This window comes from Nannospalax galili, unplaced genomic scaffold (genome assembly GCF_000622305.1).
Source record: "Nannospalax galili isolate Female #2095 unplaced genomic scaffold, S.galili_v1.0 scaffold146, whole genome shotgun sequence".
NCBI lineage: Eukaryota > Metazoa > Chordata > Mammalia > Rodentia > Spalacidae > Nannospalax > Nannospalax galili.
Genome location: NW_008357929.1, coordinates 10,351,084 through 10,374,175, shown reverse-complemented (window position 1 = coordinate 10,374,175; position 23,092 = coordinate 10,351,084). Strand labels below are relative to the sequence as shown.

Here is a 23,092-nt window from a genome sequence, read left to right as displayed (position 1 = left end):
AAAAAAAACCCTGATACAAGTCCTTAATACCATCTAAACAAATCCAGTCTGTATTCAAATGTGCTTAATTGCCATAAAAGTGTTCTTGCTGGTGATTATTCTAATCATGATGAAAACATTGTCCCTTCCCTGTTATGTTTGTCATGACTCCTAAATTTCAGTTAAGTCCTTGTAGTCTGTGTGCTCCCGCTTTACTAATACAAAAAAAAAAAAAAAAAAAAAAAAAACCCTGATACAAGTCCTTAATACCATCTAAACAAATCCAGTCTGTATTCAAATGTGCTTAATTGCCATAAAAGTGTTCTTGCTGGTGATTATTCTAATCATGATGAAAACATTGTCCCTTCCCTGTTATGTTTGTCATGACTCCTAAATTTCAGTTAAGTCCTTGTAGTCTGTGTGCTCCCGCTTTACTAACAATCACTATGTGCCAAATGCCCTACTGTTACCATGGGTCTTGATCAGGTTCATTTTCTCCAATTAAAAGAATTAAAAGGCAGGAAAATTCTCAGACACAGCAGGAAGCAACAGGTAACAAACTATTAATAAAGTAAAGAAACACATATAAACACTCATACAGAGAGAAAAGCTCTCCACAAGTAGAGAGGGAACACAGAAACCAAAAAATCCAAAGCTCCCAGGAGGGTTTGGGTCTTTGAAGTGTTCTTGGCATATAGGGCAGGTCCCCCTCCTTGAATTTTGGACCGGTCAACTAAACAAAGAAGAAAGAGCTGTCAGGTCACAGCTCCAAGCTGAGAGATGGCTAAGTCTATCTAGCATTAGTCTTATCTTAACTGCTCTGGACCAATCAGCCAGAAAGGTAGCCCTACTGCCCACAAGGGGAGTGCCCAGGCTTTCCCTCAGACCAAGAAGAAGCTGAGAGTGTGCCATGTTGGTTGCTCATCTGATCCTGTCTGCTTACCAAGATTTAGTCCCTCGGTTCCTGGAGCTAGGAACACGGTAGCCCTACTCTCCAAGAGCTTAGAGTACCATGAGTAATGAGTGACTATGTCACAGTCATGATGTCTTCTATAACATGTTAACCCTCCTCAAACACTGTCATAGTCACAGTCCCAGCTACAAATACTGTCACTCTCAACTTCCTCCTACATTTCCTGGCATTTCTCTATCTACCATTTATGAAACAGGAAGCCTTTGAGAAACCACTTCTGATCCCTGTAAAGCATTGTTTGAGTTCCAAAGTGTTATAACTAATATTAACTTGTTTTTATTGAATTTTTGTGTATTTCATACAGAACATCTCAATCAATCTTAATCATCTTTATACCCCCATCCCCACAGACATCCTCCCATAGGCCCCCGACTGGAGCTCATATACTTTGTCATCCCTCTTTTTTCCTTTTGGTTAACCGGCCTAAGGGTCTGTCTAGCTTGCTTATCTTTTCAAAGAACCACTCTCAGATTTATTGATTCTTTGTACTGTTTTCTTTATTTCTATTCCATTAATTTCTGCTCTGATTTTTGTTGGTTCTTCCTCTCTGATGGGTTTGGGTTTCATTTGTTGTTTATTTTCAAGTGTCTTGAGTTGCAATGTTGTCATTTATTTGTGTTCTTTCTGATTTTTTAATATAGGCACTTAGAGCTATAAACTTACCTCTAAGGATTGCTTTCAAGTGTCCCAGATTTTGTTGTGTTGTATTATCCTTTTCATTCAGTTCCAGGAATACTTTTATTTCTTTCTTAATTTCTCCTTTGGCTCATTCATCATTCGAGAGTGTGTTGTTTAGTCTCCATGAGTCCATGTAGTTGCTAGAGCTTCTTCTGGTGTTGATTTTAAGCTTTTTTGCATTGTGGTTTGATAGAATGCATGGAATTATTTCAATTTTTTGTATTCCATTAAGGCTTGTTTTGTGCCCCAGTACGTGGTCGATTTTGGAGAAAGTTCCATGGGGATCTGAATAGAAGCTATATTCTTTGGTGCTTGGATAGAATATTCAGTAGATGTCTGTTAGGGCCATTTGATGTACAGTATTGTTTAATTCAGATATCTATCTGTTTATTTTCGTCCCATTGACCTGCCTAATGGAAACAATAGGGCATTGAAGTCCCCTACTATTAGTGAGTTTGGATTAATCTGTGTCTTAAAGTCCTGTACTACCATTTTTATGAAGCTGGGCGCACCAGAGTTTGGTGCATATATGTTCATATATCTTCTTGGTTTATTGTTCCTTTGATCAGAATGAAGTGGCCCTCTATATCCCTTCTGATTCATTTTAGCTTGAAGTCTATTTTTGTCAGATATTAGAACTGTAACTCCTGCTTTTATCTTAGTACCATTTGCTTGGAATATTTTTTTTTCCATCCTTTCATCTTAAGCTAGTGCCTGCCCTTGATGGGTTTCTTGCAGACAACAAAAAGATAGAGTTTGATTCTTAATCCATTCAACTAGCCTGTGTCTTTTGACTGGGGCGTTCAATCCATTGATATTTAAAGTTATTATTGAAAGATATATTGATTCCTGTCATTTTGACTTCTGTTTGCATTTTTGGTCTCACTGTGCATTTCGACAGTTATCCCTTCATTTAGTTTCTTTCTGTTGCCCCTTTGGTATAGTTGTTCCTTTTTTCAGCTCTTTGTATTGCTTCAAGAATTCTCTCAAGGACTGGTTTTGGGGACACGAATTCTTTCAGCCTATTTATATTATGGAAGATTTTTAGTTTCCCTTCAACTATAATAGGTATTTTTGCTAGGTAAAGTATTCTGGGTTGGCATCTGTGGTCATTTAGAATTGGGAACACTTTGGTCCAGTCTCTTCTGGTTTTCATAATTTGTACTGAAAAGTCAGCTATAATTCTGATGGGTTTTCCTTTATATGTGATATGTTGTTTTTTTCTTTTGCAGCTTTCCGCATTCTCTCTTTGTTTTGAAGGTTTAATGTTTTTACTATGATATGCTGTAGAGTGTTTCTTTTCTGGTCCTATCTATTTGGTGTTCTATGTGCTACTTGTATTTGTATGAGCATGTCTTTCTTTAATTTGGGGAAATTTTTTTCTACAATCCTGTTGAAGATCTGGTCTGCCCCGACCTGCAGGGCAGGAGACGGAGACTCGAACTCCCAGGAACCTGGAATGATGGGACAAGAGACAGGAAGAATGACAGCAAGACAAAGAACTCTGATCAAGCTGCAAAAGTTTATTTTTCCACGGGGATTCTTATACGGGCTGAAGCGGGAAGTTAGCTGGGGAAGGGGAAGGGAAGGTGTCTCAATGGGTTAATGAATGTCCCTTAGGATGAGGGGAACTGGCGCCGTGAGTCTGGTTGCAGGATAAGGAAATTGGTGGTTGCTCAAGCTTATCTTTGAGTCATCGGAAAGGTTGCTTATCTTAGGGGTCAGGGAGGACTGATCAGCAAGTTCTCCGGAGGCTGCTTGCCCTGGGGGGCAGGGAGGGCTGCCAGGCAACGTGGTCTCCCACACTGGTCCATACTGTTATCCTGAGATTCTACTCTTTCTTCTATGCCTATGATGTGTAAATTTGGTCTTTTCATGGTGTCGTACATTTCCTGCATATTCCGTTCCTGTGTTTTCTTAAATTTTTCATAATCTTTGCTTGAGCAGTCCAGTTTGTCAACTTTATCTTCGTCTGTGTCCTGGGTTATCTCTTGGGGATTCTCATTGTAAAACTCCTCTATAGGACTGTTGGTGCTTAGTAGGAACATATTATTTGGATTTTTCATGTTATTATTTTTTGGTTGTGACTTTGGCATGTGGATTTCTTTTGTTGTTTCTGATTCTTGAGAAACAAGAATTCATGAGACTCAAGCCTTCCTTTGTTGAGTTTAAGTGTGTTTCTCTTTGTATACTTGATGTTCCTTTGTTGTTTTCTTATTGGGTATGAAAAGCTGGTTAGTCTAGGCTTCAGGTTCTCTCTTTTGTTTTTATATTGAAGGGGCCTGATGACTTTAGTCCAGCTGCTCAGGGGTTCCTACAGAGGACCAAATCAGATGAGGAGCAGATTCTCTCAGGCTTCCTCCTAAGGTCTAGGTCTCTCTAGTCAGGAGACACAGTACAATTTGGGAGGCTTGTAGGTGGAGGTAGGATTCAGGTGATATCAGGCAGTCAGAATAGGATGCTGATCTTAGGAATCCCAAGAAAGTTGGGGTTGGGCACAGCCAAGGTAGAAGACTGGTCTCAGGTGTGCAAAGGCAAGTTGGGGTGGGGGCAGGCTGTAAAAGCTCTAGGAAACTAGACTGAAGAATTAAGTTAGTCTGGGTGCAAAGGGTCAGGTCCGAGTGGGTGGATCTGGGCCAAGAGGGTAGTCCAGAAGTCTGGGACACCAAGAGCAGAAGTGGGCCTGTGCCCATGGTTTGAAGGAGAGCAGGATGTGGGGGCTGGGAAATTGAATCAGGTTGTCGAAGTCAAGGTGCAGTGGGTGGGGTCAAACTTACCAAGGAAGGAGGCTGGTCTCAGGAATTCCTGGCAGGTTGCAGGTGGGGACAGTCGGAGAAGAAGGCTGGTCTTAGGTGAACAAAGGCAAGATGGAGGCAGGCTGTGAAAGCTCTAGGAAAGTAGACTGAAGAACTGGGTTGGTTGGTCTGGGTGCAAAGGGTCAGGGCTCAGTGGATGGATCTGGGCCAAGAGGGTAGTCCAGAGTTCTGGGGTCCAAGAACAGAAATCTAACTTACAGACTTTTTATTATTGGGAAATGTACTCTTTAAGAATAAGAACACACACCTTTAACCCCAGCACTTGGGAGGCAGAGGCAGGCGGATCTCTGTGAGTTCAAGGCCAGCCTGGTCTACAAAGTGAGTTCCAGGCCTGCTGGGGCTACAGAGAGACCCTGTCTCAAAAAGACCAAAAAATTAATTAATTAATCAATTAATTGATTAATTAATTAAATTAAAAAATAAAAATAAGAACAATGGGCTGGAGAGATGGCTCAGCAGTTAAGAACACTGGTTGTTCTTGCAGAAGACCTGGGTTCGAATCCCAGCACCCACATGGCAGCTAACAACTGTCCATAATTCCAGTCCAAGGGGCTCTGACAGCCTCTTCTGACCTCCGTGGGCATTGCATGACACGAATGCACTTACCCACAGGAAAGCAATACACACACATAAAATAAAAATAATAAATTTTTTTTTAAAAAAAGAACAATGTGGCAAGCATGGTTCCATATACCTTTAATCCCAGCACTCTGGAGACAGAGGCAGGCAGGTCTCTGTGAGATCAAGGCCAGCCTGGTCTACATAGTGAGTTCCAGGCCAGCTAGGGCTACAGGGTGACCCTGTCTCAAAAACAAAACAAACAACAAAACAAAGCAAATAAGAACAATAAGGACCAAAGACAGAGCTCAGTAACAAAGGTCTTGGCTGGTGTACGCAAGGTACTGAGTTTGATCCCCAGCATATAACACACACACACACACACACACACATACACACACAAATACAAACACACATATTTAATCATCTTTGCCATCATCATAGGACTAGCTAACTGCTCCCAGGTGTGTATTAATCTGTAGGTTTGCATCAGATCACTTAACACTCAAAATTGTATGAGATGGGTGCTGTTATTATCCCTATTACAGATGAGGAAACTGAGACTCTAGAAGTTAAATAACTTGGTCAGACCAGGACTCAGTCTTCTGACTGAAATTGAGTGTATCCATGGCCCTGTACTGAGTCCACATCCATCAGGTGAGCAGAGCTGGTGTAACTCAGTGTCTGCCTCCCCCTCTTCTAGAGTTCACTTCCCCAAGGCTGGCTCCTACCACTGGCCCAACATAGGACTCCGCTTTGTGGTGACAAAGGCAGTGGTCGTTGAGATTGAAATCTGTGCCTGGAGCCAGTTCCTGGACAATTCTCCCCTGCTGGACACATACATGGTGGCTGGGCCTCTGTTTGACATCAAGGCTGAGCAGGGAGCTGTGGCTGCTGTGTACCTCCCTCACTTTGTGGCCCTCCAAGGTAACCAAGGGAAGGATAGGGAGGAGGGTGGTGATGAGGAGGGCCCTGACAGGGCTCATGGCTTCCTTACTTAGGTAGAGAGAGTCATGGAGGCAGAAACTAAAATGTCTCCTCATTCCACTCTTGTCTATATGTGTCTGCTTTGAAGCACATGTCTCCCAGTCTTAGGATAACATTTCTTGTACTTACCTGACAGTTTCCCTAAGTGGAAAGTGATGTCCTCCGTAACAACTTAACTAAAATTTATTAAGTGCCCCTTTATACACACCGTATCCTATGGGTCCTAGCAGGAAACAGAAGATAAATTGAGCAATTTAAAGAAATTTTGCAAAGACTATGAACAAAGATAGCCAAGTGAACTAATAAGGAACATTTACTACCAATATCTGTCAACAATGGGAAGCCATCAGCACCCCTACAGGCAGAGAAGACTATGTCACCATATCCTTTTGAGAGCTGGCATCATAGAAAAGAGAAGTCATCTAGTATCTGAACCTCAGTCATCTCCAAAGATTCCCTCAGAAAATGCAATAAAGATAAGCTCACAATAAAAAATCTCACATAGAAAGCCATTATCACTTGCCTGTAATGCCCGCAACCAGGGGATCCAATGCCCTCATCTGACCTCCACAGGCATACACATACACAGTATACATCAATCCATCAATACTCTGTTGACTGAAATTTCAACTTTGTAGAGGCAACTTACTGTTAATATTTTTGTTATTTCACATGTGTGAGTGTCCATGTATGTAAATTATATTTCTAAACATTAAAAAAAAAAAACCTCACAAACCATGAACAAGGCACAGTGAGGGTTGTGCACTATGTATCAGACAAGGTGGGTTCCATCTGGGTGTTATCGGCTCAGTGTCACAGTGACCCAGTGAGATAGGGATTGTGGCTTCCCTTCATGTACCAAAGAGGAAAGTGAGGTTCAGAGAGGCAAAAACCTGTCCAGAGTTGGGATTCTAATGCAAGCCCTGTTAATTCTAGGGTAGAAACTGCACCCCCATCCCATCCCAATCCTGGCCAAGCCTGTAACCCACCAGCTTTCCCTACACTGCAGTCTTGGTCTTACCCTGTGGCTGCACCAGGCCTATTCCCTTTGGATTCTGCACACAGAGCAGGGGAGCAAATACACAAACGAGACTTACAGCTGGCCATGTCCGTGCTCAGCAAAGAAACTAACCCTGGGCCTGGGCAAGGCCTCTTCCAGGAACCCCTGCCCTCTGCCATCAGCACTGCAGCAATTCCTTTTTCTGGAGAGGATGACCTCACTGACAAAGGCAGGCCTCATAGAGGACTTGGTCAGTGACTGGTTTTTCACCAACATTCTCAGTAAGCTCCTACAGCAATTTACTACTTTCAGGCCAGGCACGGTGGCTCATGCCTGTAATCCCAGCACTTGAGAAGTGGAGGCAGGAGAATCTTCAATTTGAGGCCAGCCTGGGCTACATGGCATAACTCTATCTCAAAAGGAAGAAAGAAAGGAAGGGAGGGAGGGAGGAAGGAAGCACTAATGTCTTTCCACTGTGTGTATTCTCCCTCTATAACTAGAATTTAGAGCTTTAATATCTCAGCTTCTCTCCAGGGCTCCACACCACAGACACACTCACCATCCTTGAAATCAATTGGTCAACCTAGCTCAAAACAAAAGCAGAGGGTTTCTGGTCCAAAATAGATTTAAAAAATGAAAAGAAAGCAATGGCAAAAAGCCCTGTGCGACTGCACAGGTGTTAGGCCCTGAAGCTTATGCGCCATCCTTACCAGCACCCGTCTTCAGCAGGCACAGACCTCCTCCCCACAGGCCCTTCTTCCAAGAAAGCAAGTTTCCTATTTCACTTGTACTACCTTCGCTCCTTCTCTTCCCCGCATACCCCAAGAGCTGACTCAGACTACATCCATAGCAATGAGAAGAACATCCCACAAACCCCTCCAGGGTTAGTTCTCTCAAATCAATACCTGATTACAGAATAATAGAGAGACCCAAAGAGCCTCCAGCTTAGCAAGACACTTCATCAAACGATCTCACACCCTTTTCTTGCCAGTCACCAAGGGTTATCAGGAAGGCTTGGCAAGGTTGTTTATGGAAAACAGAAAGAACCACAGAGGCAAAGCAAGGAGCCCTGGCTATACCACCTTCTTTACCTGTACACAATCTTCACAATGACATTAGAAGACAGGGTCTCCTTTGCACTTTACAGTAAGACGTTAACTAACATCCTCAGAGCCACACAGCTCACAAGGGCAGTTGCTGGTATTCAAAGTCACACAGACCATGTAACTTACCACCACTCTGCTAGAAGTGCCCTGTGCCTCATATTTATGTGATTTGAGCCTCATTGCCCCTCCTTAAGGAGGAAAGTCCATAGCTCACCTGAGCCCACAAGATGCTTGACAACTCTCTCAACAGGAGAACAGATCAGGTGGCTTAGGACCATAGCTCCAAGGACAGTGTTCAAAGAGTACCCAAGATACGGGAGTAGCAGTGACCAAAGACTGGAACTGGGATAAGAGAAAGCATCCAGGGGTTTCTCCTGGCAGAGCCTTTGTGATGCTCTGGATTGTATGTTATTCAATGTCTTCTCTGTTACACTACCAACTCCAGAATTGCAATGTTTGTGGGACTTGAGTCCCACAAACATTAAAAAAGATATGAGGCCCTGCCACAGAAGCACTCCTACCCCAATGGTGTGTTCTGAGATACCTAATGAGGCCAACCAACATGGCTCCACATAGGAGTCCTGGTCTCCCTACCAACAATACTTGTCCAGTCACCACTCCAGCCTCCTGTTCTCAGACCATCATTTTCATGTCACTTCCCTTCTCTCTCTGATCAGACAGCTACACTATTGGAGGGCTGCAAGAAGGTGATTCTGCTACAGTTTATGGAAACAACAATATGTGCAAAAGGGCCAGGTGGTAGTCTGCACCTGTACTCTCAGGATTCTGGAGGCTGAGGTAGAAAGCTTATAATTCTAGCTAGAGCTACATAGAGAAATCCTGTTTCAAAAAAAAATCTAAAAGGAGGGAAAAAAATAAAAATTAGGGGCTGGAGAGATGGCTCAGTGGTTAAGAGCACTAGCTGTTCTTACAGAAGCCCCAGATTCCTATACCACCACCCTTATGGCAGTTAACAACTGTCTGTAACTCCAGTTGCAGGGGATCCAAAACCCTTTTCTGTCCTCTGTGGGCACTGCACACATGGGTACACTTATATGCATGCAGGCATAACACTCATACACATAAAATTTTTTAAATCAATTTTTTTCTTAAAAAAGAAAAATAAAGAGAAGACAACAAAAAATCTTAGATGCCTCTTTCTTAACAATAAAAGTCCTGCATCCTACGATTCCCACATGTCCTAGGAAAGTCATGGAAGTTTAACCCTAGCAAGAAAGAAAGTTGGAGAGGTGCAGCATCTTCCAGAATTTCACCAAAACTGGCATTGCACAAAGTAAGTGCCAAGAGCTGGTGCTGGGGCTGAGATGGGCTGTGTGGTCTTTAGTAAAACTGAGGTTTCAAGGCCTCCATTGTGCATGCTGAGGACATTCCAGTGCTCTGGGGTCCTCATGAGACCATCACCTACTGTCACTTATGACCATTCCAAGTTGTACCACTCTTGAAGAAGCAGTTTTATTCTTTCATCCCTTGGTTCTTACTAATCCCAAAGACATATCCCAAGAGAAATAAGAAAGATCTCTGCTAAAAGACACACATTGCAATTGTTTATCATGGTGCAGAATTGGAAGAAAATTCAGTGCAGCAGAGAATGACTGCAGTGGGAAAGGCAATGGTGGTAATAACAGTTGTATTATTTCAGCGGTAAGAATCAAAGGTAAATAAAGGAAACTATTGTGCCAAAGCCCAACTTGGTGAACTAATGAGCTTTTATTGGAATTACTAACAGTATGGGTGCAGAGTTATTTATAGGAGCAGGGATGGCTCAAAAGCAGCTTCATCACCAAAATCCCACCCCAACAAGGGTGAGAACTCAGGAAAAATGCAAGCCTAGAGTTCACTGCACAACTTGCAGGCAACCTGGTAGGTCCAAGAGTCTCCTCTGGACAGCTGTTCTGGTCAGAGTCTCCTCCCCCTAGCAGTTTTTTTGTTTGTTTGGTTTGGTTTGTTTTTGTTGTTGTACTTTTTGCTTTTTTGGTTTTTGGTTTTTGGGGTTTTTTTACCGCTTCTAGAAAGTCAGAGAGGAGCTTTGAGAATCTTACAAGTTTTTGCTTTCCCAGACCTGTGACTATTTGTTTACCTCCTGCATTTTCATGAGCCTCCCTGTCCCTCTTGGAGGGAGTGTTTCATTTAGGAGGAAACTTCAAGATGTTCCTTATTGTCCCAATGCAGTGAAAGGTGTTTCACATTAATGGTGGCTGGTCTCTAATAATTATAGCTGCTTTCTCAACACCAGCCTGATGTTTTCCTGTCTTGAAATTTTCTCTACCAAACTGGTCCATTACCTTTAAATTCAACTTCTCTAAAGTTCAGGACATGAGCAGAATGAAGCCAGTATCTTGGCCAAAATATCATATGAATGACCCATATCACAGATCCCAACAGAATCCTGGTTCCCCTCTGAACATCATGAGCTGGGGCTCCACTCTCCATGTTTCTCTCAGATTGTCATCTAAACTGCCATAAAAATGTTACATTAAGCTCTGCTTTCACCATAAATTCTTCCACATTCTAACCATAAACAGGTCCAATGACCTAAGAACCACACCATCAGGTAATTACATCAATGACACAACTCCTGGTAACAATTTGTTATCTGGGTTCTTTGCTTATTGCTGAAACAAAACACGACCAAAGCAATTTAAGGGAGAAAGGACTTGTTTCAACTAAATATTCAAAGGTGCTGTCCATCAGAGCAGGGACAAGGGGGTCCCAGAGTCAGGAGTTTGTGGCAGATAGTAAAGTTGCATCCAGTAGGGCACAGAGGTTAACAGATGCTTGTGCTAAGAGGACCTTCTCCTTTTTATATAGTCCAAGATCCCTGCTGTGGAACAGTGAAACTCACAGTGCGTAGGTCTTCCCAACTCATTTAACCCAGTCAAGACAGTCTCCTTCAAGCATGCCAGGAGGTCTGTCTCCAGGTAATTCTAGATTTCATCAAGTTGACAATAGAGATTCACTGTCACAGGGATCCATTTACTTGTGTCTTCACAGGACTGAAGGTCTCCCTTGTGTGTCTTTCATAAATGCTAAACTCCCATTCAAGAGGGTCCTACCTCATGACCACTTCACCTCTGAAAGGGCTCCACTTCCTAATACCATCATCTTTAGCCAGGCTTAATGGTGCATGCTTTTAATTCCAGCACTTAGGAGGTAGAGGTAGGTGGATCTCTGTTTCAAGCCAGCTTGGTTCCTAATACTATCACCCTGTATTGAGCATTTCAGCATTTGAATATTAGGGAGAAATAATCATTTAGACCTTAGCATTAGAGTCACCCAGGAGGGTCCTTCACCCTAAACCTACTGTCCCAGCCAAGTCTGACTCAGTGGAAACACTAAATCCACATCTCTTCGATCTATTCTTTGACAGAGGAAAAGGTGAGCATCTTCTGCTTCCAAGTGGCCCATTTTAAAGATCATGGGATGATCCTGGAGAAGCCAGCCAGTGTGGAGCAGCATTACACGGTCCTGGAAAATCCCAGCTTCTCTCCGATGGGAGTTCTACTAAAAATTATCCCTGCTGCCCGGCGCTTCATCCCCATCACCTCCATCACATTGCTGTACCATAAGCTTCATCTCCAGGAAGTCACTTTCCACCTCTACCTGATCCCCAATGACTGCACCATTCGGAAGGTGACACTGAGGAACACAAAGGTTGGACTAGGGTGGGCCGACAGAAAACATGAAATGCAGGTTATGAGTCCCTCAAACAGATCCTCATCTGGGAGTGAGGATGAACTTTTGTTAGAGGAGCCCTGTTGATAGTAATTCTGCCCTCTGCTTTGTTTGGGTTTGGTTCTCTCATACCTAGGTCTCCCCTAAATTGCATTTACTTCCCTTTATTAATCTCTACAAAGATTTGTAGAGCCTCTCTCTAGGCATCAAAAGCCTGGGAAGGTTCCATGCCCAACCTGTAGTCTTTGCCTCTCCCCTCTTCTTCCTACTTTGAACATGATAAGAACCAAGTGTACAAGTATGTCTCTGTGTGGTAAAACACAGGGAAAGTGATGAACAGGAGGCTCACCACTCACCTCAAGGACACAACCCCCACTCTCACACAAATGTATTTACCCACCATCTCACATTATTCAACAAGATTGTGAAGGGCAGAAATCTCCCTGAATTGTCTGTAATGTTCCCTAGGCCATAGATGATGAAGAAATGATGTTCCAATTTGTGCGAATACACAAGCCACCCCCTATGGAACCCCTTTACATTGGCAGCCGCTACACTCTTTCTGGTTCTGAACATCTGGAAATCATCCCCATGGTGAGAATCTAGGTGTTTGCTGCTCTCTGTGATCAGACACCAGGCTTGTATAAACCTGTGGGGCAGACTACAGGGCTTTACCAGCAAATTGAGATTGGGTAGAAATTTTGGGACTTGGGGTGGGCCAGAATACTTCAAATATTATTGGTGGAAAGGAATTTAAGGGGCAAGAAGATCATGTTCAAGATGAGGAAGATGAGGGATAGACTTAACTTGCTGGCACTACAAAGTGACTGCTAGTGAACAAGCAGTGGAAGCACACCCTTAGTTGCACACACTGGGTTTCATGCAGTGTGCAACACACTCCATGGAGAACAATGGGGGTTCTCAGTAAAAAAAAAAAGTGCTAGAAAGAAACTACCACAGGATTTCAGCCTTGGCTGGGTAATTTGAAAGATCTAAGGAAACAGATTTGCTCTAGATTGAGTGTATCAAGAAGCAGGGACAGGGCTGGAGAGATGGCTCAGCAGTTAAGAGAACTGACTGCTCTTGCAGAGGACCAGGGTTCATTTCCCAGCACCCACATTGTGGCTAACAACTGTCCTTAACTCCAGTTCCATGGGAATCTAACACACCCTTCTGATCTCCATGGGCATTGCACAACACGGGTACATTTACACACATGCAGGCAATATACTCATACACACAAAAATTTAAAAATAAATAGATACTTTTAAATAAATAAAAATTTAAAAAGGAAGCAGGGACAATATATTACAGGGAATCTCAACACATCTTAATCCTAGGGAGAGAGGAGCAAACAGAATGCTAGAATTGGTAAAAGATAGTAGTGTCTCAAGTCAAGTCAGGGTGCTTGGGGTGTATAGGCTTCCTGGCAACCTTTCTGAAGTGGTGTCCTGTGTATGTCCAATAGATCTGAGATGGTGGCATCCACAGTCAGGATAGGTCTCCCTCCTCAGTTAAAACTCCCTTTAAATGTCCTCACAGACACACCTAGAGTTGTGTCTCCTATTCATTCTAACTCTAGTCAAATTGACAATGAAGACTGGCCTCCCTACTCAGATTGTCCGAGTTGTAACAAGTATAAGCACAACAGGAAGTACTGGCTGTGATTAAAAATCCCCAGGACCAGCTATGGGGTTTTAATATCCAAGGAATTGTCGAGGATGATAGAGCCAACAGTCAGTTACCCTCAGCAGTAGCGATGGCCTGGAGAAAGGTACAGAGGAGTTTTATTTTTCCTGAAGCGGTAGAAAGAAAACAAAGGTAATCAGAAATAACAGGGTGAAGATTATGGAGATTATAATAGCACTTCAGAGGGCTCAAAAGGACAAGACTAGATAAAGACCAGTAGTAGAACACAGTGATGGGAAAGGTGCTGAGGAACCGGAGACTTCATCCTGCTCTGATGTTCCAAGCTGAATTGTCCATGTCAGAAGGTGGCAGCCTCTGAAGACTTTATGAGGTTCTGTTCAGTGTCTTCAGACCCTCCCTATACAGAACTGGCCTAGAGGTTATTTGCATGATATTCTGGTAAAGAATCTGGCTTCATTCTGCTCATGTCCTCAGAGTTTGAGTGAGGCTGAATTTAAAGACAGTAGACTGATTTCTTTGTCAGAGGAAATGTCAAGACATGAGAGTATTCAGGCTGTGGTATGGTTACTGCTTGTTGCACTTATCCAGGTCTATGATGAAGAAACCAATAAAGTGGAAAGAAAGATGCATAAATGTCCAATTTGGTGAGGAAAATAACACCAAGTTTAAAGTTGTAGCTAGTGCATGGGCTGAAGAAGAGGAATGTTCTTCTCTGTGTTAGGACAACAGGTAAAATACCCTGAGGGCAAGACTCCACCCATCAAAGGCTCCAACATGGGAAAATGCAAATTTATTTGAAAGGACAGATTCTGACCTGAGAATGCAGTTTAAGGGGTTCTCTGCTCAAAAGCAACTGGCTAGAATATCATTTCTACAGATTCAGCAACCAAAGCACACAGATGTCACCAGAGCCATGGTTCAGGGGGTCAGGCGCCACCTGAATGCGGTAGCAGAACTTGACAGTGTTGTGCATGTGGTTCTGGTTTTATAGGCATAAATTATACAAGATTGAAGGGGTCATAGGGTCTTATTATATAGTTTCAGAGATCTGCTGAGGCCATGCAATGTGTGGTAGGATTGAATTCCTTCAGGTGGGGATCGAGGAGGCATTCTTTAATTCAGTGAAGCTGAAACCCAAACTCCACTGGATAACCCAAGATATTGTAGGTGCCAGGACTGTGAGACATTTGCAGAGAAAAGCTGCAGGCTTGGTGTGTAGTTGGCCTAAGGGAAAGGATGTGTACAGTAAGCAGTAGAGCTGGATGGACAGTGATAGCAAAGTCCTTTGGAGTCCAGGAAATCCCATCAGAGACGTCAGGTGATAGACATGGAGCTTACGGAGTTTCCCATTTGGAGTTCAGTCTCCCTTTTACAGCATTCTTTGGGGTGCCCTGATTCTTCTTTTGGCATGGGAATGTTTACTATGTGTCATATCAGAAACATGTAAGATTTTTTGTTGTACAGGATCTCATAGTTGAGGGATTGTCTGAGTTGTAAAAGAGATATAGAAGAACAATACATACACTTTTTAAACAGTGTTGGAACTGTTGAAGACTATGGGAACTTTTGATGTCAGATTGAATGTATTTTGCATTATGAGATGCTCATGAACTTATGGGGACAAGTCAAGTGAAGTGATGGCTTAAAAGTGATGTATTTTGGTGTCAAATTCAAGGCATGAAATTGTCTTGATTAATATTGTCACTTTTGCAGGATCTAGAATCACCTAGGAGACAAGTCTCTGGAATGCCTGGGATGGGCATGTCAGTGAGGGATTTATCTAGATTAGGCTGAGATGGAAAAACCCACCCTGAATATGGGCAGCACCAGTCCATGGACTGGAAGCCTGGACTGAATAACAGGATGATGCAAACTGAGCACTAGTACTCATCACTCTCTGCATCCTCACAGTGGATACAATGCAACTCGTCTTCCATGACTTCCTCGCCGTGGTATACATGATTTTTGCCGTGATTTTGTGAGATGAAAAAAAAAAACACTTTTTTCCTCAAGTTGATATTTTTTCAGGTTATTTTATCACAGTAACAACAACAACAAAAAAGTAGTAAGTTGAACTTAGACCCCAACAAGAATGCAGATTTGGCCTGGAGAACTGAGGAATTGGATTCAATATGGCAGAGGTAGAGGAAGAAGCATCTAGCTAAGCAAGGTCTGGCTAGCATTACTTGTAGTATGAGCTCTCACTCACTCACGGGTATTAAGGTTTGAATCTGAAATGTCCCTCACAGGTGTTTGAATCTGAAATGTCCCTCACAGGTGTATGCAGTAGTAACTGAAAGACACGAGGCCTGGCTAGCAAAACTAGGTCACTGGTGGAAGGCCTTGAGGGTTGTAATTATACACTTTCTACCTCAGGCTCTCTGCTTCTTGATCCTCAGAGATATAATAAGCCATGCCTCAAGCTCCTACCACCACACATGGAGCCCCATCTTCCATGCATTTCCCACGATCAATCTGTGAGACAAAATAAATCCTTCCTCAAGTCACCTCTTGTCAGATATTTGTCACAGCAATAAGCAAAGAAGCTAGCTAACACAATGTGGTTCCCAGAAGAGGCTTCATCCATCAGGGTGTGTGCATAAACGTGGCAGCTGCTTGCAGTACAGAAAACATCCAGTGCTGTGGGGTGAGGAGAGCCAAGAAGGAATCAAGAGGGGAAGAGCTCATTCCCAGGATGAATATTGGCTTCTTACATGGTAAGTTTTTCTCTTTTCAGGAACTGGAGCTGTGCTACCGGAGCCCCAGAGAATCCCAGCTCTTCTCTGAGATCTATGCGGACCACATAGGTTCAGGGATTAAGCTCCAAATGAGAGACAAGAAGCATATGACCCTCATATGGGAGACCTTGTTGAAACCAGGTAAAGTGAGAACAAGTCCAGAGACCCCAGAAGCAGAAGAAAGTCAGTGAGTGGAGGGAGATACATTATCACTGTTTCTTGATGCCATGAAGCAGTCCAGAGAAGTTATGTAGCTTTATCAAATTCCATAAAGGTGATAAGACCACAGTTTAAATTCTGACACTGTGTTACTGTTGTTAGGGTTTCAGTCCAAAGTCAGCTGCCTCTGTCAGTTTTGGGCCTGAAGTGAAACAAAATAACATGGAGTGGGAGTATGTGGCAGAGCATGATAGCCATGAAGGAGAGAAGGCGGGAAGTGTGGGGCGCGCGGGGATCTCGGAGCGCCAGCTGCTGGGCGTGGCGCCGGTCTCTCGCGTGCCGCTGGGGTGCGGCGAGTTGCGCGCACTGCGGCGTTGCTGTTCGGGTCCCTGGCTCTCTGTGGCTACTGGATGCTGGCAACTCTGTGGGTCGCTGCGCTTCCAGGCGAGTTCCGTTCCAAGCTACCGGGCATTCCCTCTATGTTTCGCAATCCGTTGGCCACCGGGTCACGAGGGGAGGTGCAAGAACGGTGAAAGCAAGATCATCTTGAGTGGTTGTTTACAAAGGGACAGCCCCCTCCCGGGAGACTGAATCGCAGGCAGTAAGACACAGGATACAGCTCAGCTCCTGATACAGCTCCTTTATTCAGTGATTCAGCTCAGCTCCAGATCTTAGTGATTCAGCTCCGATTTATTAGGGGGAAACCAGGATTTTTATAGTGTGGAGGCAGTAGCAAAAGCCTTAGTTGATAGGTGCTTTGTAGGATGCCCCATTTACATGTGGTGGTGGGCTTCTGCCAGGCTGTCAGACATTGCCTATTATCACACAGGCCAGAGGACATGTATCTGTGACGGGCACTTCAAAAGGTGAGTCAGGAAGAGAGTAGGAAGGCGCCCCGCTGAGAAAGGGAGTCTCTGCATTTGCGCCAAGCCGGCCTGCGGCTATCCAGACATGGAGAGACTGGTACCTTAGACAGCAGGGGTCCCCAACAGGGAAGGAGGGAGGGAAAGAGGGAGAGAGGGAGGGAAGGATAGAGAGAGACAGAGGAGAAGGAAGAGGAGGAAGAAAGTAGTTCATGGCAAAATACACACTTTATGATAAACTCCCAATGGCCCCCCTTCCCCCAACTGTGCCCCTTCTATAGTTTCCACTCCTACTCTCAGAACTTCATTCAGTTATGAATGCACCAATTGACTCATTCATAAAATCGTAGCCCTCACAATCAGTCACCTCTGAATACTACTTCAGGACTAGTCCTTCAACATATGCACATTTAGCAGAGAACACATCATATTCAAACTACTATATACACTAAGCCTTTTTCTCTATGGTATGCTATTCCTCTGCTGCCCTTCAGTTGACAGTTTCTGACATCCACAAAGCCTCTGGCACCATTTCACATGATGGCTCAACTCTAAAATGAAGGGGTATTATTCAGTATTATAAGACTGATTAATTAAACCCTGTTTTTCCAACATGAGACACTCAATATTGGATAAATCCATATTTTCTCTTTTTATTAAGAAATTTTGTTCTTTGGCAATTTCATACATGTATATAATACATTCCAGTCATGATTCCCCCACACATACCCTCTCTTATCTCCCTCTTACCCCCACCAGTACCCCTTATTTACTAAAAATTTCTTCCCCATGTTCATATATTTTTGTTCTGTTTAGTGTCCCACATAGTTTAAATACAGCCTTGTGGAGAGTTCATGGGTTTTAAGCTCTCCATTAGAGCCTGGTGGACTCACCTGCAGGTATATAAGTGGATACTATTCCTCCCCTTCTCTCACAACCTGTGAGTTACTAAGAGTTGGGCAATAAGTAGGAGTGTCCTTCACCAGTCAGAGCTGACTGGTGGGCAGCCACAGTCACGGCCCAGTGGCAGTTAGCAGAGCTTTTTTGAGTTCATGATCGTCTAGGTCATGTCATAACCTAGAAGATAGCATTGCACAGCCTTTCTCCCTTCTTCTACACCATGGCTGATTCCATTTCCTAGCTAATGTAAATAGTGCTGCAATGAACACTAATGTGCAAATGCATCTGTAGTAAGTTATAAATTCCTTTGTATGTATGCCCAGATGTGGTACGGCTGGGTCATGTGGTAATTCTAGTTATAGTTTTATAAGGCGCCTCCAGATTGATTTCCAAAGTGGCTGCACTAGTTTATATACCAACTAGCAGTGTGCTAAGGGTTTCCCATTACCCATATCCACACCAGCATTTGTTGTCATTTGTATCCTTGATGACAGCCATTCTGATTGAGATGAGATAGAATCTTAGTTTTAATACACACAGCTAATAATCAAGCATTTCTTAACCATTTATATTTCTTCCATGAAGAACACTATTTCATTCCATAGCCCATTTTTCAATGGGGCTATTTCTTCTCTTGGAGTTTAGATTGTTGAGTTCCGTATACTCTTGTTACTAATCCTCTACCAGATGTATAGCTGGAAAATCTCTTCTCCCATCCTATGGACTGCCTCTTTACTCAATGTACAGTGGTCTTGGCTACACAGAAGATGTTTAGTTCCATGAGACCCCATTTGTCAAGTTGTTTTCTTTCCTGTAGCACCAGAATCTTATTCAGAAAATCCTTACCTGTACTCGTGTTGAAGTGTGTGCCCTACGTTTTCTTCTAGCAGTTTCAGGACATCAGGTCTTATATTGTGATCTTAGATACATTTTGGAGTTGATTTTCTTGCAGGGTAGGATATAGGGATCTAATTTAGCCCTTCCACACGTTGATACACAGGTTTTCCAGTGCCGTTTGTTAAAGAAGCTGTCTCTTCTCCAGTGTACATTTTTGGCTGCTTTGTCAAACATCGGGTAGCTGTAGTTACGGATTTATATCTGGGGCTCTACTCCATAGACCTATATATGTGTCTATTTTTGTGCCAGCACCAGACTGTCTTTATTAGTGTGGTTCTGTAGTACTCTCTTCAAATTGTGTATGATGATACCTCTCACAGTATTCTTTTTGTTCAGGATTGCTTTGGCTACCCTTCATATCTATACTTCCATATAATTTTTTTTAAATTTGTACTGGATTTTTGTGTATTTCATACAAAACATCTTTTTTATTCTTTTTTTAGTCTTTTGGAGACAGGGTCTTCCTGTAGTCCCAGCTGGCCTAGAACTCGCTATGCAGACCAGGCTAGCCTTGAACTCACAGAGATTTGCCTGCCTCTGCCTCCTAAGCGCTGGGATTAAAGGCATGCACCCCACACTCATTTTTATACTCCCTCCCCCATCCACACCCTCCAATAGCCCCTCCACAATATTTCATACATTCTGTCACTATGTTAAGGCTTATCAAGTCAAGTTAGTGTGCCCAGACATCCCTCAGTGCAGGTTCATCCATGGGGTCTAGTCAGCCTATCTAGAGTCACTCCCTTAAAGATCAACTCTCCCTCACCCAGCAGCAATCAGCTGTCAATAGTTCTTTGACTAAGATTGGGGCCTGCTGTCTATTTCCCCAGTTCTATGCTGGGATTCTTTTCTGATTGAGCTTGCATGGGTCTTATGCAAGCTGACAAAATGGCTGTAGATTCATTTGAGCAAGGTCCTCGGAGCCTGAAAGATTCTGTTTACATATGGTCATGCACCTCCACCCCTAGGTCTTACAATCTTCCCACTCCATCTTCCACAATGGTCCCTGAGTCCTGGGTAGGTAAAGTTTAATATAAGAGTATCCAAGGACCCACACACTCTGTAGACTCTTATTCTCTATATATTTTCCATATGAATTTTAAAGTTTTTTTTTCTATTTCTCTTAAGAATGTTGCTGGAATCTTGAATTGCATGCTATCTGTAGATGGCTTTTTTTTGGTCTTTTTGAAACAGGGCCTCCCTATAGCCCCGGCTGTCCTGGAACTCACTATGTAGACCAGGCTGGCCTTGAACTCACAGAGCTCTGCCTGCCTCTGCCTCCCAAGTGCTGGGACTATAGGCATGTGCCACCACACCCAGCTTGTAGATGGCTTTTAAGGATGGTTGTGTTCACAGGATCCTTCCAATCCATGAACATAGAAGGCCTTTCTATCTTTAATGCCTTACTCAATTTCTGTCTTTGATGTCTTAAAGTTTGTGTTAAGAGGTATTTTGTTTCCTTGGTTAAATATATTCTCAGATAGTTTTGTTGTCTATGTTGTTTTTGACTACTGTGAATGGGACATGTGTATGTCTATGTTATCAAGGTAAGATAGACAAGAGGAAATCAAATAATGAACTTCAAGGGATAAAGCTAACACAGCCTTAGCCCATCACCCTAATCCCAAACCAAGCCCTCCTAAACAGTACTTCAGGGATAATCAGTCCTTGTCAGCTATCACACATGGTCGCAGCTGCTCCTATGCTGCTACAAACATGCGGTCCAAAGATAGGCTATGCTTTTCCTGGGCTTAATTGAGTCACAGGTAAAGAACTAACCTGCACCAGCATCAGACCTTGTTTGTATCCCACTTCAGTGTTTACTCTCTGACTGATCTAGGGAAATAACTCATTTGAGTCTGAAGTTCCTTATCTAAAAAATAAGGATCATAAGACTAACTGATAGAAAAGTTAAATACAATGATGTTTGAACATGCTTCATGCAGTGATTCTTAACTAATAGGAGCAATGTTGTTATTTTTATGTGAATTCTGTCTCTGCTGCCCACTTTTCTTAAATCTGTCCTTTGGAACTCATCAATCTATTCCCTTCCACATGGGAAACCTTCAGTTACTAGACAACTAGGATCATGGTTTCCTTCTGCCTCCATATATGCATGTTAAGTGTCTCAGATTCCTTCCATCGTTGCTCTTATATTTTGGCTTTTAAATCTTTGGCCATCCAATCTCTTTTCTAAATAGATGCTCCAGCTTATGTGTCAATCAAGATGGAACAAGACAGTCTAGTCAACATGCAGTATAAGCAACATCATCTTACCTTCATGCAAATGGAAGCAGAGCTTCCAGTACCACAGCCTGGATCCTTGTGTCCACGTCCCTGAACTATTATGATGCAATGATCACAGGCTCATCTCAGACCCTCAGGGTTTGCTCATATGAAATGGAATTGATTAAACTCCTTCACTTGCTGTCATTGCTAAAATTCAACCATTATTCCCATGTGCTAAGACTTGCTTCAACTTGATTCTGATATCAAATCCAGAACACACATATGTGGTGTGTGAGTGAGAAGAAAGTTGGATAAGAAAGTTGCTTTCTGCCCAGAAAAAGACTTTAAATGGTTTAAGCCATCTGGCAAGGAACTTGGTTAATTCTCCACCAGGGATTTAGGATAAAATTGAGGTTTTCATAATGATGGAGAAAATGCTCATTGATGTGTCTTCTCTCTCTATAGGCTCGGGACCCAAACTCCCCCATACGAATAAGGAAATAGTCACCTTTCAGATTATATCGGAATTTCTGTAGATTATTTTCAGAATCACAGTCATGGGTACAAGTTTCAAGGTGTGGTCTGTGTGTTTATAACTGGAACCATGACAGTTGCTTCTTCATCTCTCCTTTCTTCCAGGAGACCTGAGACCTGCACCAACCCTGGTCCCTCCAACCCCTAAAGGTCAGTAACATCATGAGATGTCAGAGGGACCATTGGTATTCCTTTTGTATACTATCTGATCCTTGACAGATGGGCAGTGAGAAAGGAGGGACCCTATTGTTGCAACCCTCACTAAGATCCATTGAAGAGGTGCATACCTTGGGCAGAATTCCTCCCCATACCCTTTTCTGCCACCCATGGAGGTCTAACACAGCCCACTCACACCCTGAATGCCCCACCATGAACCTTTCTTATGATCAAGCAGAATATCAGACTAGACACTTGCATGAAGAAGGGTAAAGGTGCTTTTCTGGTCAAATAGTCTTCCAGTGGGAGAAGGAAGCTGGGGACGCAGATGAGGTGAGTGAAAAGTACAAGAGGTGGGCAATCAGAAGTAGTCTATAGAGGAGCTTTTCTTTGCTCATTGCCAGTCTCATCTCCACTCCCAGGTGCTTCTGCCCCGATACACTTTGTGGACCAGCATCGGGAGCAGCTGGTGGCCCGAGTGACATCAGTGGACCCTGTGTTGGACAAGCTTTATGGTCAGGTGCTGAGTGAAGAAGATTATGGGAAGGTGAGGGCTGAGACCACCAATCCCAACAAGATGAGGAAGCTGTTCTGCCTCAGCCAGTCCTGGAACAGGACCAATAAAGACCAACTCTACCAAGCCCTGAAGGCGACCCACCCTCACTTGATCATGGACATCTTTGAGAAGTTGGGAGGGGTTTCCGGAGGATCCTAACACCTTTGTAGCTGAAGTCTAAGCACTGTCCTTTGAATACTGGCTCGGATGACATTTCTTTGACCCTCAGTTTCTCCAGCTGTAAACAATTTTCCGTCTGAGTTGCCTTTCTGATGGCACTGTTTCCAGGACACCTCAGGAGGACCCAGGTGTCCCACCCCTCCTTGGTTTTCACCAACCAACTGCCTAGTGGGAAGAAAACTTCCATCCGGATCTGGCAAGACTATATAGACTTGTGGAGCCTGCTCTTCTGGCCAGAGTGGACAGCCTAGAGCCCCACCTGTGCCATCAGAACATAAGCAGGAGCGGGGGGACATGGGAATGGAGACGATGGAAATGGACACATGTCCTTGGAAAGTGTCAATGCCTTATGAGTTGGAGAAGAAAAAGGCTTCTTAAACATTTCCACATTCATCCCCTTTCTGCCCAAGAAATTTTAACATAACTATATATATATATAT

General features: G+C 43.4%; 1 protein-coding gene across 1 annotated transcript in view; it reads left to right on the top strand.

The window, feature by feature from the left end:
- LOC103752250 (NACHT, LRR and PYD domains-containing protein 1a-like) overlaps positions 1 to 23,063 on the top strand; it is a 53,891-nt gene extending 30,828 nt beyond the window's left edge. Inside the window, exons 11-16 of the mRNA XM_017795023.2 lie at positions 5,708 to 5,931; positions 11,486 to 11,748; positions 12,259 to 12,384; positions 16,178 to 16,319; positions 21,866 to 21,910; positions 22,339 to 23,063. Coding sequence (XP_017650512.1) covers positions 5,708 to 5,931; positions 11,486 to 11,748; positions 12,259 to 12,384; positions 16,178 to 16,319; positions 21,866 to 21,910; positions 22,339 to 22,631 — 1,093 coding nt within the window. The 3' untranslated portion in view covers positions 22,632 to 23,063. The remainder of the gene's footprint in view (positions 1 to 5,707; positions 5,932 to 11,485; positions 11,749 to 12,258; positions 12,385 to 16,177; positions 16,320 to 21,865; positions 21,911 to 22,338) is intronic.
- Positions 23,064 to 23,092: the final 29 nt, after the last annotated feature.